Source organism: Harpia harpyja, chromosome Z, assembly GCF_026419915.1.
Source record: "Harpia harpyja isolate bHarHar1 chromosome Z, bHarHar1 primary haplotype, whole genome shotgun sequence".
Lineage (NCBI taxonomy): Eukaryota > Metazoa > Chordata > Aves > Accipitriformes > Accipitridae > Harpia > Harpia harpyja.
Window position 1 is genome coordinate 17,467,628 of NC_068969.1, and position 20,646 is coordinate 17,488,273.

General features: G+C 42.1%; 1 protein-coding gene across 30 annotated transcripts in view; it reads right to left on the reverse strand.

The window, feature by feature from the left end:
* MAGI1 (membrane associated guanylate kinase, WW and PDZ domain containing 1) overlaps positions 1 to 20,646 on the reverse strand; it is a 357,507-nt gene that overhangs the window by 94,188 nt on the left and 242,673 nt on the right. The window contains exon 1 of one of the 30 annotated variants that reach the window (XM_052776004.1): positions 19,880 to 20,099. The exons of the other annotated variants lie outside the window; for them this stretch is intronic. Coding sequence (XP_052631964.1) covers positions 19,880 to 20,063 — 184 coding nt within the window. The 5' untranslated portion in view covers positions 20,064 to 20,099. Of the gene's footprint in view, positions 1 to 19,879; positions 20,100 to 20,646 lie in introns of those variants that run through there. 30 annotated transcript variants of the gene reach the window in all.

Here is a 20,646-nt window from a genome sequence, read left to right on the forward strand (position 1 = left end):
AAATCCCTCTTCCTTTCTTTACCTACATCTTCCCACAGAGAGTATTTATTAATCATTTTTTTTTCTTTCTGAATTTTTATAGCGGTGAAATTGCAGTCAGCAGTTTACTAGTGCTGGCTGCCTATTTGACATGACAATTATATCTCTGCCATAATTCCTCTGAGCCATTTTAATGGATCTATTTGTTTCATCTCAGTGTTCTTAATTTCCTGAATATGTTCAAGTCAAAAAATCGCAGATGTGCTTGCTATCAGCGTGATTGCCTGCAATACACGCTGAATGCATTAGAAACGCCAAGTTGCCGCGTAAAAGAAAAACATTACATCACAGAGATAACATTTGTCACCTCGCGTCGGTCCTCAGCAACAAAAGGAGGGAAAATAAAAACTACACTGGTTAGGGTATCTTATCTGGGCGAAGGCGAAAAACCCAACAACTTTCCATGTTGCTGTCTAGAGCAAAGATTGCTTGCAGATGCTCGGGCTGTTATCCTGCTTCACATCTGAGCAAGTGTTACTGAATGCAATTCAGAAAGGCAGGGGGAAGGGAAAACCCGCCTCCGTTTTTCTTGTAGCAGAATGACAGGCTGCCGGCTGGACACACGCCTGGCAGATGGCATTTCAAAGAGTTTTCATGAACCATCTGGGATGTGTACAATGATTACAAACCACACTTACAACAAAGCCAGAAGGGTTGCTTCACAAGGGGGGTGGGGGGAGAGGGCGGGCGGAAAGAAAGGGCGGAAGAAAAGAAAACCAAGAGGTGCATAAGCAAACTCGACGACTTTTTCTCAGGCACAGGACGCTAAGAATAATCGGCACCTTCCACCCCGAGCCCTTCCACGGCCTGAAACAACTGCTCGACTACTGCGCAGCATGTGTGCGCGCAGCCCAACACCATCGCAGGCTGCAAGCTACCGTTGGAGCTTTCTGCTGATAAACTCCAAACTGTAATTAATTCTCCCATCGTTAACGTGACTTCATTATGTACAAAGCATAGTGTGTGTGTGTGTCCTCCCTCCCTCCCCCTTTAAATTGCATTTCAGCGTCCTTACCACAGGATGGTCATCACTGAAGAAGAGGGCTATGGAGATGACTGTACATTTTATCAGAGCTAATAGCAGGTCAGACCACTGCTAATGGCAGAATTAATTGAGCACAGTGAGTGCTGTAGATGGCCCAAACAGGAGTTAAGATACTCCAGTAGAAAAGGCGAGCCAATCATATTTAAATACGTTAACCTGCCTGCCATGTTTGCACTGAAATATTAAGTGGCATCAAATCTTATTGCCATTAGGTAGCAATTTAGCAAATTAATTTGAGCTATGTCCCACTGTGTGACTAACTCAGAATTGCTAATGCTACAACAAGAAGGAACTGGAGGAGAAACCGAGTGGTTACCAACTCCTTCCGCACATTTAATGGTTCATAAACTTTCACTCTTATTTGGCTAGAATGTCCCACAACATATAAAACTAGTTAAAGACATTATATTCACAGGGGAATTGCTCAAATCTTCTGCAACTACAGCAGACTTAAGAAAATAAATAAATAAATATAAGGCTACTGGTTACCTTTGCAGGTTTTACCTTCTCTCTTGGCCTGGGGAGATAAAACTACATATAACATGGGTGGCTCCGATGCTAGGTGAAATGTTTGCCCAGCTCTTGGTTTGGTTATCGCACCCAAGCTAGCTGCATCCCAGTTTATTCATGCATCACTAATGCTTGGGCCACAAAAGAGGATCTCATCATGGGCTGACGACCTCACCTGAGAAACTGCTTCTAGACACAGGTGAGTTTGCCCAAGCAGAGCCCAGTGCTGTACTTAAGCTAACTAAATTAAAGCTTGTCATCCGTGCCTAGAATAACTGGACTGTGGCTCAGATGTACTGATGACTGTCAACTATTATTCTGAATAATTTAAGTACCCATTTAAAAGACAAATAGCTGCTGCTGTTGTGGTGCCTATCAACCACGTTGACAATTACCCAACATGAGCCTCAATTATAGTATGGCCAGATTGTTAATATGTGATTCAGGGGCTGTTTAGCTCCTTATCAATCTACCAATGCCTCATGTTAAGCTGTTAATAGCCACTGATGCCCTGCTGCTAAATTAATCAGAATCTTGCTTATTGTAATCTAAAAATAAGACTTCAAAGGGGCCGTAGACACTTCAATTACTTTCTTGTTAAAACAAAAACAATTCTTGAGCAGTAATTTTGTTACCACACACCAAAACAGCCCCTAGCAAGTCATGAAGAAGTTGACTTCTCAAGTGCAGAAGACCTACATCTCCCATTTGCAAAGCAATGATTTCTGCAAACTACTTATCCAACTCCACTGGCTGGCAGTGGTAACCTGGTGAGCCACCAAAATATAGCTGATCAAACCACAAGTCATTTGCTTCTCATCTCCACTGACCAGCTTCTCTTAAAATGACAGATAATGTGGGAGATGTACACTCAAAGTAATGATATAGTTGTTACAACCATATTTTATACAAACTCAAGTCACTGGTCATTACCAACGGTGAATGGAACTGTAGTAAATAAGGTTTTAATGTGAAGTGTGCAGGGATGCTATTGACTCAGGAAGCTGCAACGCTGAAAGCTGTTGAGGGGGTTTGCTGAGAGGCTGTTTGCGGGTGGGTCAGAAGGAAGGATGCTGTTCTTGCCATTGCTCTTGAAGACTGATATTTTTGTTCATTCAGCAAGAAAAGACTGCTCTCATCACCTACAAGAAAAATTCTTCAGCTGCCAAGGAAATAACATATTAGGAAAACAGCCCCTCTTCCCTCTTCACAGTGTTTAGAGGTCACCTTCTTCCCTCATGTCACAGGATAATTTGGAGAGCCTGCTCTGGCTCTCCTGCATCTGTCACCTATGGTGCCAGATAACTGGAAGGCAGGACAACTTCATAGATCTGTTAATGGCAAGCAGAGAAGGGAAAAGACAGAGACAACCTCGTCTGTCTCCAGAAGAGGCAACCTGATTAGCAGCCAAGCTTAAAGCAGAACTTATCTGCAGCACAGTATTAGAAATAGCCTTATCTACATTAACAAAAAATAAAGTGTAACCTATCTGTAAGAGAACACTGTACACAGAACTACTTCATCTTACTGACTTCTGGGGTTATCCAAACTAAGACTACTGGCTGTTTTTTTTCAACAGCAGTAGAAGGAATTGTATTTGGACACTGTTATGCTATCCATTATATACCTGTGACCCCACTTACCTATGGTAAGGGGTAAGAGGTAATTTATAGTTGTAACTACATGAAAATATGGAAGTTTTAGAGAGTCCTGGTCTGTTACTAACCAAACATGATCAACTTATAAATACAATTTTCTCCTGAAACTCAAAACTCGGGAAGCTCATTCTGGGATTTTAAATGTTGTCTGTCCCTTCTCTAGCCAGTGACGGGATACCTATAAACCACAGGAACGCAATAAGCATTCAAAGTGTCTCGGTGGCAGAGTAGAAATTCAGTCCAAAGGAGAATGTGGTCTGTCGCTAGAAATTAATTCACAGCTCTGTTAATGATGCATGTGCAGGAACAGATGCTGATTGCCTCTTCCTGGCCACACAGATAACTGCAGTACTAAAAGCAAGTGTCTGTCACTGTGGTCAGCAGGAATGACTGATTAAACCCAGAAAACAGCTGACCAAGAAAAAACTGTCTTACTACAGACACATTTCAGAGAGAAATGCATTTTGTGGCTGTGGTCTAAAGTAATTTTTCTTCTATAGGGGGAGATGGAAGGGATTTGTACCACGAGCTCAGTATCTCCTTCTCCCACCAGCCTTTCCAGCAACACGAAGTGGCCAAAGCTGGATCCCACAGCAGCAGCTTGTGAGGATCACCTCTTGCTCACAGGACTGTGCCAGCCACGCACACAAGCAATGGCAGGTTGACCCTCCGTGCACGTAAAAGCTGCTCTCCCTCCTTCTGAGATGCCATGTCCAGTTGCATCTCTCTGGCCCTTTCTCTTAAAGAAGTTCTGACTGCCTGGAGCCTCCCTGGAGAAATGATTCAGCCAAGCCACACAGCAACAGCTCAGAGTTTGCATACCCTCCAGGCACTGAGTTATTTTTGTCCCTTTTAAATCTATTTTTGGTATTTTTGTGGCCTTCACTGCCACCGAATAAGAACATTGATAATCTTCAACACATTCATCCTTATAGCATTTTGAGGTAGAGAAAGTGGGTTTATTTCTTTTTTATAGCACAAGAACAGCCAGACCCAGGCTCTCAAAGGACTTCAGGAGCCTAATTCTAGAGAAATCAATGGGATTTAGGAAACCCTACAGATCAGGATCAGGGCCTAACAGATTAAAACGGACAAAAATAACTTGCTGGTGCATTGGGGCTTTTTGCAAGCTCATTTGTATGCATCGCAAAACACCATGCCATGGCTACGCAAAGCCAATTCAGCATGAGGGGGTTCGCTCTTGAATGTAACATCAATTTAAAAGAAACTGATAATTACCTGATGACTAGAAGAAGTAGGGGTACAAAACCTGCCACACTCCCCAAGAAAGCCACTTTAAAAAGACCTGTTTAAGGATCTATGCCAAATATTCAAATACAGCAGCACCTCCCTGACCTGGGAAAGTACCACTGATGGTACTACTGCAGTATGGCAGTTACTAATGCAGTTACAACCTCTTCATGTGTCCTTCAGAGCATTCCTTTGCTTTCTCCTAAGCAAAAAAAAAAAAAAAAGTATTCTGGCATTAAATAATACATGAATAATAAGCGTTCTTGGGTTTGCAACAGCAGCAGCTCGCCTTCTGGATCCCTCTCTTTGAGTGATTGCTGGTACCTCACAAGACACCTGCAGCTGAATCCCTCTCATTTCCCACGAGTTGGGACACCCACCAAGAAGATTAAACTTCATGAACTAATGAGTTTGCCATTAATCCTGTGCTCATGGAGTCCAACAGCATGACATCCACTAATTTAAATTGTGAGCTACTGATGAAAAAGCAAACTATGTACCTCCTTGGCGAGAAGACCTTAGCTGTAACTACGCACAATTTTATGCTTTCTAATATATGGATTAGTGTAATAAAGTGTAATTTTATAAATCAATAAAGCTGTAGTAATGAGATTGCACTGTAATGTTCTGCTTTTAAATATTGGCACAGAAATGAATGAAAATTGCCATTTGTGTAAGTGTGTATGTGACTTATGGGAAGCGAAATTAGCTGGAAGTAAAATAACAGGGTGATTATAAACTTGCATTTATATTCAGTTTCTCTCATATATACATTTTTAGAAGTCTAGATAATGCTACAACCATGACACACACCTTCATTTCAAAAGGACCACCTTTCTTCTATGTAAACATTATCATAGTTGCTTTCAGTAGAAATTTTGTCTATCTTGGAAAAGGCTACAGCTGACGATGGTAAATTAAATACATACACTGGATAATTACAGGGCGCCTTTATTAGCTGGTTATTTTTAATCCTGTAGATCACTCGCTCCCGACTATCTCAGCCCAAGCCTAACCTGATCCCTGTAGCGCTCGCTCAGGGCTGGCCCACATCAGTCATCTCAAGCCTTACCATGCAGAGGCACAGTAGTGCTCTACGCAGCAGCCGTGGAAAAGCACGACGTGGATGAAGATGACTATTCCATACAAATGTGCACATTAAATACAACAGGCTTAAGGTTTGTGTGGGGGCGAGTGCTTAAAATCTACTTTGAAATAAGTCACAGGAGACCTGGGATGTAGTGTTGCTCCCATGCAAACAGCACTTTTAAACAAATACTTCACTGCCTTATTTATACTTTCACATTATAGGAAGTAGTGTATCTGGAGGTACAACCTATCTTGCTTTATATCTGCTTTTTTCATGGTTACTTGCAAAGCTATCTGATTTCTACAAATTGCCAAAGAGAAGGTGTAGCCCAGTCTGAGAGTTTCATAAGTCAAGGGCTAGCATCAAAACCAAGCTGTGAACTGGTCACAGAGGCACTCAGCTGCTGAGAAACAAAACACCCATCAGCTCCCTGTCATGTTTGGCTGAGTGGCTGAGCTTAAGACAGTGTAGTATTAAAAATTGTTTTTCATTAACTATTCCATCTTCATGTGGCTTAGTACAAGTTTTGAGTAAGTCATATTTGAGTAGAATAATAGAATAGGTAAAAATAAACCACTCTCAAACCTTTTGCTTAATGTTAGAGACAGAAGACCAGGAGGAGAGGGCTTTGGGAAAGATGAGGGGCCAAGACAGCAGTCGGGACTGGGTATACTGGAAACTCCTGCAAGATGAATTGCCAAGTCAGAGAGCAAAGAGAGACACAAAACCATGCAAGTCAGATAAGCTGAGTTCACTGGGTTTCCAGGAAAACTTAAGGGTTTTGTAAACATCGCACAATCCTTTTCACCCACTACAAAGTACTGGAGGAATTTCCCAATTTGGTGGAAGACATTCAGTGGAGTCTTGAAGCAGAAATACAGTGAACAAGAATACAATGACCAGTTTTATCTTGGATTTTTAAAATAAAACAAATAATGAAAACTTATTTGGGCAATATATGTGACTATTGTAACCAAAGGAAGAATAAAAAAAAAAAACCTGCATCAGAATCTACTGGTAGTCCTATATGTGTAAATCTGTCTCACAGTGAGATTAGCAGTAGATCCTCCCAGGAGCAAGACCGGCTGTTTGTTCCCCAGAACAGCACTACCACACAAGCTGCCACAACCATTGGAAGGAAAAACTTATCTCTTTCCTTTAAAACTTGAATACCAAAAAATTTTAATCTCCCCAAAACAAGATATCCTATTTTCTATTCTACTTAAAGGCTTCAGACATCTCCCATGGACAGATATTGTAATTAAGCTCATACTAAATGGAGTATCCAACACAGACTGAACACCTGCAGCATTTCAATTCAGTTTTCATTCAAAAGCAATGTTTGCTTTTGACACCTGCATACATATGTACACATATATCCATGAAAAAATATTTTGCACTTTAAAGCCATAGTAATAAATAGGAGATTATCTGATGTCCAATAGCTCACCTGCTTCAACAAAGATTACTTACCTCCCTTGCTGTTTGTCTTCCGAGGCTGTTTGTACTGCTGAGATAAGTACAACACAATGTGGGTCATCCCTGGTTGGGTGTGATATAAAACTCTTTCTGTTGACTTTAATTGCCCTTCTAGCAGACCTTTAATTTGCAGTTAAAAGTCTTAACAAAACACCTCACCTAACAGCATGTGCCTAAAACTAGACCAGTTCATTAGTCTAATCTCTGTAAAATTCCACCATAGAAAGAAAGTCATATAAAACATACACATTTATCTCTGAGGCATTGCCTGAAGTTTGTTTCAGTGACCACATCCAGTCTACTGAAGAGAGACTCAATGAGAGAGGTTTTTTCCTTTTTTTTTTTTTAATAAAAAACCCCACAACACAGTTCCACCACACTTTTACAAGACATCAATGTTACTTATTTAAACCAGCTTTTTTTCCCTGAACAATGTACACTGGAGATACTGTCTCCAAGGTATAGTTTCTCCCCTAGCCCAGGGTTGCGAAATGCTATAAACCTAATGGACTTCCAACTGTGATAAGGTTATCACACTCTTAGAAAGCCACGAGTCTCCTGTGGCTCTTCAATTTTTGGCTCTGCCCACTCACCAACCCTTGGTTCAGATGGGTCTTGTTACCTGACAAATCCTCCTTGACCTTTGCTTAGTAGTTTTCCAGCTTCATATTCAATACTGACCAATAAATGCAAATGTCTCAGCTATAGCAAGAAGTATGCAGATTATAGAAACACGCAGTTATGTAGCCATATGGATGCACTTACTGTAAAACTCAAGGGAAGTACTAGAACAGACAGCAAATCTACCCAGCAATATGCACATTTAGGCACTATTCCCTACAGATCCTGTCCCTTAATTTTACCTGTTCTTAACTGCCACCAATTTCTGCATTTTTTTTCAGTAGCTCTGTATGCACAGCATGCTTTAGTTCTGCATGATTGCGAACACTTTAGCTGGTTGAAAACATTCTCCTGGTTCATTTTCTGTAACGTTGTGATTTGGTGACTGTTCAGGATACTGAAAAAATGCCACCAAACATTGAGAAGTTGATTGGTGTTTGAGTTTCAGAGTCAGCCGTATTGATAATTGGAAGTGTTAAAATGTAAGAGAAAACAAATACATTAATTTTAATTCTTTTCTTACCTCACTGAAATAAAAACTATTACAGTATTTTATTATTTACAGTTTCTTTGCTGCAAATTCCACATCCCCCAGCTCTAACACAGAAGGAGCTTATTAATCCTTGTAGTTTTGTAAGTGCAATAAAATACTAAAGAAAACGCAAGGTACAATACATTTTCCTCACTTTTAATTAAAACATTCCCTGGTACAGTAAGCCTGCTGGTTAGGTAGCACATAACTCTGCATCTTTGCAGTCCGCAGCTAATTGTCATGGTATTGATAATGTATACAGGCTTCTCCATTTATTTTATTGCTTTTTCAATTGTACACAAATAATAAAAACCTTGCCTCCCAATCCTGTCATCACCTATGAATTTCATAGGATATACACCCACGGGGTGCTTTACTCTGCCTTTCTGAAGCCAAGCACCATCCCTATAAAATACTCCAGTGCTTAAACTGGGGACAATGACATAGTGTTTGGCTTAAATGGTCTTTGCTTCATTTCATCTGATTACTTCTAGTTATACCTTCTCTCTGTTAAATGTCCCTGTGTAGGCGTTTATAGCTCTGCATTCACACAAAACAATCATTCCATCACATTACACACTTCGTCATTTTATTAGCTTCTTGCAAATAATTTTCTGCAAGTGCCCCAATTTTAAATGCCATTTTAAACTCATTTGCTGGTTTACCAATGCCTCTCTGGTATTGACCAGCCAACAGACAACACGAGACGCCACACGGAGCCGTTACACCAGCAGCTCCCGCTTTCACTGCGGTGAGTAATTCCAGAGTATCTCCAGGTCCCCACTGTCACTGGTTTGAATCCAACATAAATAAACAGCACACAAAAATTATCCTCATGCAACTGTCTGGCAGCCCAAACAAAATGAGCTGTTCCTTGTCTTGCCTCCAATTCCCGACAAACAAAACCACCACCAGGTTTTAGCTTGTACCTGTGTTGGCATCACACCGAGGATAAGGAAGTAATACTCAAAACCACAATAACCTCCTCGGCTTAGACACGGTTGGTGGAGGACGTTGTGATCTGGGGTGTTGAGAAGACAGTTTCCCCAGAAATCTGCTTTCTTGTGCTACTAGATCAGTACGCGCCTGGAAAATGAATGCCTGAGAACACACAATCAGATCTAGGCTCTAGAAAAACTCTGAGATGAGATTCTCTCAAAAGTACCTTTATGTTATTTGACTTAGAGGACAGTCAAGCGATTATCAGAGAGACAGAATGCTTTCCTTCAGGACAAGGATGTTACATGGCAGATAAGACCTCACCAAAACCAAAAAAAGTTTGAACCTAAGCTCCAGCACTGATTTACAAACTGTGAAGCATTTTATCCTTTGACAACTGTGCTGAGTCCTTCAGATGATGGACGCAGGTGAAACCACTTTGCCAGACAGATGCTGGTACAGAACTGTTAATGGCACTCGCTGCAAATCACCTGCTCACTTCAAAGCACACAAGTATCCCAATTACTTCAAGACCAATTTCCATGCTTCATGTTAAACATGTGCTCCAAGTTTTTGCAGGATAGCAGCCTAGAGGCAACAAATGTTCTGTGGATCAAAAAAAGAAACAAACTTCTTTTTGTTGTTAGCTGGGGTTCTGACGCAGGAGTCTCTGCTGAGTTAAGGTGATGTGCAGTCCCCGCTGCCCATCACGCTGGTGGAGGCAACGAGGCTGGCAGGCACCAGCGGTCCCACCTCCCAGCACGGGGCTGCCAGACTTCACTGGAGACCCACACTGGCATGCTGGGCTGCGAAGGGCAACACGCATTTTCTTCACGTCTACTCTCGTGAAGGTGACAACCAGTGGCAGAGCAACACGGCAGTCAGAAAGGCTAGCGACATCTTACCCGATTTCAAGTAAACCCACGAGACGCAGTGAATCAGAGCCTTGATTACTAGACTAGCCATTCATTAATTTGTTAGGAGTCTAAATTCCCAGTACAATGACATACAGATATATATTTAGATGAAGTCGTAAATGAAGTATAGCAATAAAGCTCAAACATTCAAGAGTGTAATTGGTGATGTATTATTTTCTGACACTGGAACCACTTTTTTAAAGAAATATTTCTCTCACCCTGCTGAGGAAGCACTGCAGAAAGGCAAAAGAAAACTGGAGAGGAATCCCTGCTACCTCTGCAGCTGCAGGATGAGAGTGACCAGAGCCCAATGGGTGTGACATAATTTAATCTCAGACATTTTAAATATTTAAAATAAAAATAAAATGAACACCCAATCCTCCAACATCCATGCAAAAATCTAAGCAGCTCCCATTTGTCAGTATATTCACCTTCAAAATGCCTTCAGCAAGGTGGGAAGATGAAACTGTGCCCATTTTTCAGATGGGCTATGGAGGCACGGAGCGACCAAGCTGGCAGCCCAAGCTCAGAGCCAATTGGGAAGCAAAAGAGCAGAAGGTCACTTGTGTTGCATGATTCTGTGGTTAGCAGACAGCGTTTTGGGGCTAATAGCATTACGTGCTCTGTGATGCTGATCTGTTGAGATAAACATGACAGTCCTCGGTGATGGCTTCATCAGAGGGAACTGCTGACTCAATCCTTAGGCGTAGCGGCGAGAGCTGTTTATGTGCATACATTTAAAAACAACAGATGACTTCTGGAGCAAAACACATGGGTAAAATTCTCTCTCGAGGCAATACAAAAGAGCCAAAGTAGCTAAAGCACTTTCCCACAGTGACTGTGCAGTAAAGTAAATTAGAGCTCCGCGTAGGAATCATCCATTGTCCCATATATTTTTAGCAATTCTCAGATTAGTAACTGGAAAGAGCCAATAAAACAGTGTTACAAGGAAGTACCTGTCCTTTTGATGAACTGCCACTGACTCCTTTCAGGCCACTTCATACCTCAACAGAAAATTTAAAGTTTGAAACATTCACTATAGCATTTTTTCTACCACTATTGCCGTTTAAGTTATGCTTTACACTTGCTAGATGAACAAATCACATTAATTTTTTTTTTTCCCTCTCTGACTGTTAAGCCAAATTAGGCTACTTCCAGAGCTGAAGAGGAAAACGCAATTATTAACACTTCCAAACATCCATTTGGCAAAAAAACATGGTGAGGGGAAAACATTGCCATGAGTTGTGAGAAAGTATTTTGTCTATTACACAAACACCAGCCTCTCCTCTTATTGTTGTAGCTCTCTTTCAACCTACAAGAACTTTACTTGAGATAGGTCAAGACTGTAAGCAAGTGTATTTTAATATCACAGCTCTGAGACATTCTTCAAAATACATAAAAAGTCATTAACACTTGTGCTTCCTTGGAGCCAACTCTATGAGGTTAGAATTGCAAGACCTATAGCTCGAAGAGATTCATGTCTCCTCTATCGGTTCTTCCCAGCCCTCCATTAGAGGCCACACAACTGTTGTTCAGGGAGCTGAAGCTTATTTCCTGGATCATTTTATCAATGGGAATCTCATTTATTATTGAAAATAACAGAAACTTGACCTTCCCTAGAGACTTTCACAGAAGCTCAGACTGTAGGTGAATTTGTCCAACCTGCATAATGCAAGTCAATTCCTCCCAGGGTAAAGCAGCATTCAAAGTGAACAAGGCTGGCAGAACTGAACCTTTTGTGCATAATTAATGCAACCATCGATCAGCGAGAGCTTGGATTCAGAATTTTTCTGCAAGATAAATGCACAAGGATGAACTTACACACTTTTAAAAAGTCTAACTTTGAGAAAGCTTCTTTGATTAATGGGAGTCTCTTGCTACCGCAAACCTAAGCGGACATTTTCCACGGCGCACACATCAGCATCATTCAGCAGAAATGGTTCACAGCAGATGGTGCCAGTTGTGACTTCTCCTTGTCACAGATCTAGACACAGCGTCTCTCAAGAACAAGTAAGTAATTTCCTGGTCTACTCCCCACTTGGTGTGTGCAAGCAATTCCCATTAGCACCAGTGGGAGTTATGCCTGTGGCCATGAGAAGACACCAATGAAAGCTCAAGTACTGAAGATATCTACAGGCTATTTGAGGTACTATTTCATGATCTTTAGCTCACACTCCTAATCTTTTTGGAAACCATGGCAACAGAGTTACCACAATGTGTGAATTTACAATTAATAATGAATTAAACCAGACTGGTATACATGCTAGTCAGGTAGCAACGGTCACAATATTTATATAACTGGATAAAGCAGCTCATTCTCAGCCATCCAGCACCTGCTGTCCCTCTTTCCAGGCCTAACGGTAGTGCAAAGAAAAATGAGTTGCTAGTACGAAGTTTATTTTGCATGCTCTGTATTACAGACACAGGTCAGTAACATCATGGGCTGGCAGATGGGACATGTCTACCTGATGACATCCTATTTTCCTATGCAAAGGACATCAGATTCCTTGGTAATATTTAAATATCTAGGTAAAAATTAGATTTTCCAAAGCTCTACCCTATTATGGGACACTTACAGGTAGATTTTTAAGAGAGTTCAACATGAAAAAAATGCAAGCTTTGAAGAGGACTGGCTCTGCAGTAGCAGATATTTGGGATAGCCCTAACCTAGCTATTTGCTTCGTTGGTGCCAAAACACTGTAAAACTAGTTTGTCTCTAGTGCTGGAGGAGAGCAGAAGGTGAGGTTACTGCAGGTGAGAAAGTAGCCTCTTTTAAGGGCTGTCACAGGCACGTCAGTAGCATTAGCACTCCAAGCATCCAGCATAGCTTTCCAAACCAGCTCATTCCTTCCCTTCCTAAAAATCAAGACATACTGAAAAAAAAAAAGACCGTCTTAAAAATAATTCTGTGATGTTCAAAATAAACAGTTATTCTGATTTTATAACTTTCAGGGCAACACCTTCCCCACTCTCCACCATGAAAAAGGCAAGTTTTGAACTAAATGGGTGGTCAACCAAAGGCACCTACCACCAGCGTTCAGGTACTGGCAGTGGAGAATCCTATCTGGCAGCTACAATTGGTCCTAATGGTCAGTCTCTTTGAAACCATGAAGACAACTCTCCCTATCACATCTTTCAGGGATGATGCCTAGGTATAGTCACTCTTGCCTTGAAGTACACGAATGGACTAAATGACCTCCTTCAAGGTCTCCTCTTAAGCCTGCAAATCACAAGAGCTGGCAACACTGTAATCATGTAGTAGAAATTTCAGGAGGAGAGCAGACTTGTTCTAAATTATGTCAGAGTTGTAGTAAGTGTGCTGGTAGAATAGGATTTTTTTCTTTTTTTTTAAGGTATCCAAGCCGACTCATTCATCTGTTTAGATTATGCCTCTTTTAAATGAGTTTTTACAAAGTGCACATCTACACTGCAGTCACTTGAGGACAGAGCTCAGCAGCCAAGTATTTATGGATTTGTTAGGGCAGGTGCTGCAGCTTGCCAAGGGCAAGAGATTGTGCAACTGGATTACGAGCAACACTCAACTCTAAATCCAGCGAAGGACCTTTACACACCTGTGATCAACACTTAACAGTGTAGACAGAGCCACACACTCACCTCCACATGCAGGCTTATATAAATTCACATTGCAGATTAAAGGTTTTAAGGTTTGTGAGATGTTGAGTTTCCACACTGATAAGCATGATGCCACATGCTCAGCCAGCTCCCACCCCCTCCTCACCTCCAAGAGCCCCTTGCCCTCCCGGTGCGCCGGCACATCACCACCTCCCGCTGCTGGCTCATCCTCACAACATCCCTTCCATCAGCACAGCCTGGCAGCCCTCAGTAGTTGCATTTGGGTTTAAACAATACCAACTAATTTTAAATGATATTCTATATAACCTTGGAAACAGCTGTGTATGATGATCATGGTCCAGGCAGATAAAAGCTGGTAACAGACGACTGCAAGAACATGCTTTGAGAGACAGAGATGGATGAACCGAAATGCCTGTACTCTTCAGCACTCAGCTTGCGCAGGGCTGCATTCTTCTGGCTTAGCACATCAGGAGACTATCCCAGAAAGGTTTATTTTTTATTTTTTTTTTTTCATACCAGTTCAAGGAATTCCCCCCTCCCTCATAAACACGGGGTTTCTGTCCCTCTCTTGGACAGGGACAGGTGAAATTAGAAGGAAAAATCTCCTGCTTTTTCCATAACTCCAGTTATGCCAGATTGCTCCCAACACATACTGAAATTTTTGGAGCATGTTAGTTGTTAAACCTCTGCTAAATCAGATTTCTCCCTTCCTCAGCCCCTTCTACCCCAGCAGAATGGGCAGTGGACAACCTCTGCGAGTTTCTCCTGAAGACTGAAATTGCATCTTGTTATAGGAATTTCTGGTAGAAAAACACCCTTGGCCCACATATAACACATCCACAAGAGTCAAGCTATTCTATCTTTCAAACGCATAACTTGGACCTTGGGATAAGCTCCCAACCTTCTCGCCAATGAAAGATGAGAACTCCAGGTGGGGACACCCACCCACACTGGTTGCAGGAGCACTGGTCCATAATGTCACTAAATGTCACTTCTTCCACTAAAGTAGTAGTGGCTATAGAAGATGCCAGTTCCTGCACCCTCATGCTTTTCTTCAGGACACACTCCTTGTCACCACCGAAGCAAATGGAGACACAAATCTGTCAAATGGACTGTACTGACTTACCTGCATTAAGAAGCAAGTCTACTTAAACTTGTCTGGTCAACCAGACATGAAGGTGTTCTTAGTGATTAAATCCTGGAAGGATATTTTTTCTCTCCTTAGAGAACCTGAAGGAAAGGCAAAGTTGATGTTACCTCCTTCTCTGAGAGGTAGCTTGGTTCGCATGCTAAGATTACAGAGCAGAACGTGTCAAGGTCTGCATGATGGGTTCACACTTCAGTTAGGAAAGCGTAGGAGAATGCCAGGGTTATGCTCATCTCTTCTGGGAAAAGAGAGCCTTCACCACTCACCAGGAGTTTCCTAGGGCAAGTTTCTATCTCATCTTCAATGCAGTCCTTCCCTTATTTTGTGTACCTCTACATGCTCCACACCCTGATTTTTTGAATGCTGAATTTGTGCAATATAAATAAGGCTGTTTTACAGGGGTCACTCATTTCCTACAGCCCAAGCTCAGAAGCAGACAGAGTTTGTCATGGCACATCAGAACACTAAAGACCTGTCATCACTTCCTAGGCAACAAGTTTTTATGAAGGTCTTCTACAAACAGCTTCCTGCCCTTGTCTCTCTCCTCATGCATCTCCCAAAAGGAACACAAATGGATAATACTCAATTACCTTGACAAAATTACAAATCTCCCCTGCTCTGCATGTTTTACCTCTCAGCTTAGTGAAAATAAGCAAGACGTGATTGCAGGAGCCCAGGTCCCCACAAACATACAAATAAGGAACAGTGGTGCAAAACAGGAATGCATTACCCCTTTGAAGCTCTGCTGACACATGGGTCTGGGCTTCATTACCACCTCTGGAGTTTACTATAGCACTGTTTACTATAATTAGAAGTGTGTCAAAACTCAGGCAGAGCATTGCAACCATTGCTGGTCCCTCCGCTGGCATGAATATGATAACCAGCAAAGCACGAGGTGGAACTCTTATCTAAGTCCTTAAACAGAGACTAAGTCTCACCCTCTTTTCCTGTTTGAAAAAGACCATAGTGAATGTTTTAAACAAAAACAGGCTGGTTCATGCTGCAGAGACCCCAGGGACCTAGGTTAATGCCAGCCTCCTGCCCTTAATTCATGTTGTTGCAAATGGGGCTGGGAGCAACAGGAGGAAGAGGGCAGACTGCAGTGAGAAAAAGGGTAAAAAATGCCACTAAAAACTTAAAAGAAAAACAATGGTGAAAAGCTGACCTTTGTAAAACAGACTCACAAGTACCATTTTCACAACTGATTAAATATATAGAAAAGTTTTTGTACAACTATATTATTAGATTGTTAAATATGTATACTAAAACGCTTCCTGGAGTAGAATAGCTCTGCAGGAGTCACTCCTCACCCTTAGTAAATATTCACGACGTTTTGGCACACTGGCTACATTTTTAAAACTGGAACCCACATCTGTTTTTTCTCCTTTGTTGCACCAACCTGCAAATCCTTCTGCGTTTGTACACGATTGATCTTTTCACAGCCACTCTAATCACTAACTTCAGATGCTTAATACTTTTGCAAAAATATAATTGACCCTGATTAGTTACAAGCTTTCTAAACAGGAGAGAAATGTTTATTGCTTTATGTTCCAAATGTGCAGACTGTTGCACTCTATCCAGCCCGACAGTGAGCAAAGCTTGAGTTAAACAACATGTTGTGTAAACTGACATCCCAAAGAGGAATTTTTTGTTGTGGGTTTCTCTAACTGCTTAAAGGCTGATTGCGCACACTTTATCTCTCACCACTGGAAAGACTAAAAGCTAAAGTGAGTTTTTATATCCACATTTCAGGATACTGAAAGTATGGGGCTATAATAGAAATGCTGACGCTATCCAGTTATGGTGGTGCAACCTCTCTACCATAATTATGTACAGTTGGAGATAATAAGCACTGCTGATTCAGGAGGAATTTCTGATTGGGCTGGAAAATGGAGAAGTGTTGGATAATCTGTTTCCTGAGTGGCAACAGCAGGCCTAAAGAGCATAAACGGAGGAGCAGAGTTAGTAAGGAAACCACAAAAGTCCAATCATGAATCCTTAGAGATGCTCTTACTCCTTTTATTGTTCATGTGATTGGAAGAGATCTAAAGGACTCATTCAGGACTTGTGCTAAAAGAACATCATGAAGTTACCTGGAAGAGTGTGCAGCACAAATGGCAGGGAGAGGTTTGATTACGTGACTGAGACAGTGGGCACCCAGTCGAGAGAGCACAGAGGACTGATTTTCAAAAGAACTGTGTTCCTTCCTGACCTCTTAAAAATCAAAAACCTTTAAAGTATCTCCAGTTCAGCACCAAAAATGAAGGCACATAGAAAAAAAAATCAGAACATGCATGCAATACTACATTAAAACTGCCTGAATAACCTGCAAAAATTACTTTGAAATCTCTGATACGATATGGAAAAAAGCCTAATAAAACTGTTCAACAAGTAATTTTTGTTTAAAGAGGGACAGGCTCTTTCCCTCCTTCCTCCTCTTTTTACTTTGCTTTGGGATGTGGGGGAAAAGGGAAGGAGGAGACAAGACTTTTGGTGAAAACTGTTCATTAGGTTCAGTGTTTTCCTGTAACCCTTCTCTTACCAGATCTCATTTTTAAAATACTTACATACTAAATTTCCCATTAAATGATAATTTTCTCAAAAAACACTTGTTTGATTGATAAAATAAGTTCCAAATGTGACACTGTGACTGGGTCTAATTACTATTAATAAATGCATAACAAATGTTGATAAGATTAACAAACCATTCCAAAAATTCGTTACTATATTCACGCTGCAGCATAAACTCCAAATTAGCAGCAATGCCAGCAGGCTATTAATATTCCCAGATTAACAAAATGCAAGCAGATCATACAAGGGTGAGCTTGAATTTTGCAAAACAAAATACCTGGGTAAATATTTAGCATAAAAGAAAAAACGTCTAAGTTAATATTTGTCTACCACAGGGTATTATGGAAGCAGATACAGGGGCTTTGCAACATTTACCCTGAAGGAGCACAACTGGAGCAGGACACCCTTACCCACAAAACGAGCCAGAGGAGCCGAGTGGCTCAGCAGTCCCTTGATGCCGACAACCTGCTTTCTAGGAGCGTGGCTCGACGCTGAGCCCCATCCCGGCTCGCTGCGGTTCGAGGAGCAGCAGGTGAGGATATGTGGAGCAAGAGCCCTCGTCCTGTGACAGCCAGGCTCTGCCAAGTTGGGGATAAAACCTCCAGGGAGCTGGGCAAAGCAGATTGTCACAGTACCTGTTTGAGCATCACCCTCACTCAGCGGACAACCCGGTCCTTCGCCGCCGTGTCACCAATGGGGCCGGGAGAAGGGTGCTCCCCATTGCCCATCCCAGCAAGATGCCAGAAATCGAGGCACCCCACACACCCCAGCAGCTCAGCCTCTTCCCTCCCTGACAGCGAGAGCCTGCGGCAGCCCCGGTCCCTGGGTACAAACCGGTCCCCGTCTCCTTCCCACCCTCTTCGCCAAAACCATCCCACTCCCACCGGCGTAACCTGCAACCCCAGCAGCTCCCTACCCGGCATCACCTACCACACCGCAGGAGAGGTCAGGGAGGGAATGCACACATTCTCGTTGGCTTCCCATTTGTCTGACATCCTAAGGCACTTCCAATTTAATATGTATTTCTTTTTAAAGTTGGTGGAATTGAAACAAATCCATACTGTTCGCCAATTTCCAGCTTACATAATCAAAGTCAACTGTGCATTCACAAATTCCTTCCTTCTCTGCGAGCTAATCTGACAGTATCGGGGGGGAAATGTAACAGGGGAAAAATAATCTCCTGTGGCACTGTCTTGATTTCCCTGGGAAAATAAAATGCCTTCAGTTTATAATGGCCTAGTAACGAATTAAACATTTTTAAATCCATAAAGGAACCTCAGTAATAAGATCTTTAAAAACTGCAGACACTGTCAAAGGAAAGAAAAAAAAAAAGAAGCAGAAATATGCTTGAAATTAAGTGGAGACAAATCACTAAGACACAGATATGGTGAAGCAAAGCGATAGGGGCACCAGGGAGAAGGGAGAGAATCCATTCACTGGTCTAAGTTCACACATTCAGCATCTGCATTCATCAGACACCAAACAAAACAAAGTTATTGCAGCTACAGTTTTGTTCACTTATCAGAAAGATCTAACTGGAGTTTTAATATACAGAAATATCAGAGTTCTAAAACCTTTTATTTGAAAGCTGATACAAGCTCCCCAGTTAAATAGATATCTATTACTCCACTATGCTGGGAGGTGCTCAGAACCAGGCATTTGCATGGCTTAAAATGGCTGCAGCAGTTCAAGGCTTCTGTAACTTAGTGTACACAACACTATGGAGCACAGGAGTGGGGTCTCTTTCCTGGCTATACACTATTTTAAATTTAACAAAGCCAACGTAATTAGTCCCTTGAGCACCCCTCCAGTAACAGCTTCAGCTCCCGGCACTAGCGAGCTGTATGCTATGCAGTAATTATGCTACCAAGCTGTCAGAGCCTCCTTATCTGCATGCAAATTAGTTCATATGCTATACATCTGCTATAATGACAGTATTAAAACAAGAATTTTATAATGAAGCCATCCTCTTTATAGCAACATAGCACAATTACTTTATTAACATATTGCACATCTATGTCTGTAACTGCTCTCAGTCAAATAGCCAAATTTTCCATTCCCCCCACACAGCAAGATCTTCTTCGCTTCTCTCCCCATATCTGTAAATAAATAGAAAGAACAAGAACGGGAATTCCTAAACTACCTCTGTACAATACCACTCCTTCATTGTTCCTGGGGAAGTGCTGCACCAAATGCCATTAAGCGTGACGAAGTGAATAAATATTCCCATAATGCTCCAAAAGGTTAGGAGATGAAACAGTAATAATCAAATCAGCAGCTGTTAGCTCCCAGCCTCGACATCAATCATCAGCTTCTGTCAACCGGTGACTGCCAGCACCACGGCCAAACGGCAGCGGGAGGGGGACCGCAGCCCCACCGCAGCCCCGCGTCCACCCCCAACGCACCAACGCAAAAAGAGATGTCAAGCAAAGAAAAAAGCGCGAGGCAAGAAAAACCTTCACAAGCGAGGAGCGGGCAACGCAGACCTGGCGCCTGGGAGGGCTTCTGCGTGGGAAAGGCATGCCGGTGCCAGCCTCGCCACGACGAGGGTTTTGGAGGCGGTGGGGGACGCGAAGGCGAGATCTCCAAGCGTGGCTGGTTCCCGCACCCCTGCCTCCGCCCCTCGCGGCATCTGCAGCGTGTCGGGGCTCCGTACCGCCGGAGAAGCATCCTCGCCTCTCCGAAACACGCAGCAGCGCTTCACGACACATCAGCATCAGCTCTTGGCCCCAGCCCTCTTTCAAACGTTCGTGTCGGGAAAGTTTGGTGGCTTCTCGGTCCCAGAGCTTTTTTCCAGTTTGGTTTTTGGAAGAAGAGGGCAATTCTCTACAAAGGTTATTTACAGTAACTAACCTCAAAGAAATAAAATCGATAGAGGACTTGACTAATTTCCTTGCAGATATTTTATGAGTTCTCTTCATTACATTGTGAGCAACTGCTCAGTCCTTTTACAGTTAAAAAGAAAACACACAGAAAGCTATGTGATCAGCCCTAAACCTTCAACAAATCTTTACACCCATTTCTTAAACAAACACTTCATTTTTAAGTCTATTTTTAACCTTCCAGCTTGTATTACCACATGCCACTGATGCTCTGGGGGAGCTGCCAGGGATTTGCACTCAAGCCTTCTTGCAAGGAGATAGCTGGTGGACCCAGCTAGCCATCTCTCCAGGGTAATAAGGAAAGGTAACTTCTAATAATGGGGAATATAAATTCTGGGATCTTATTTCACTTATTTAATCTGATACAGTTT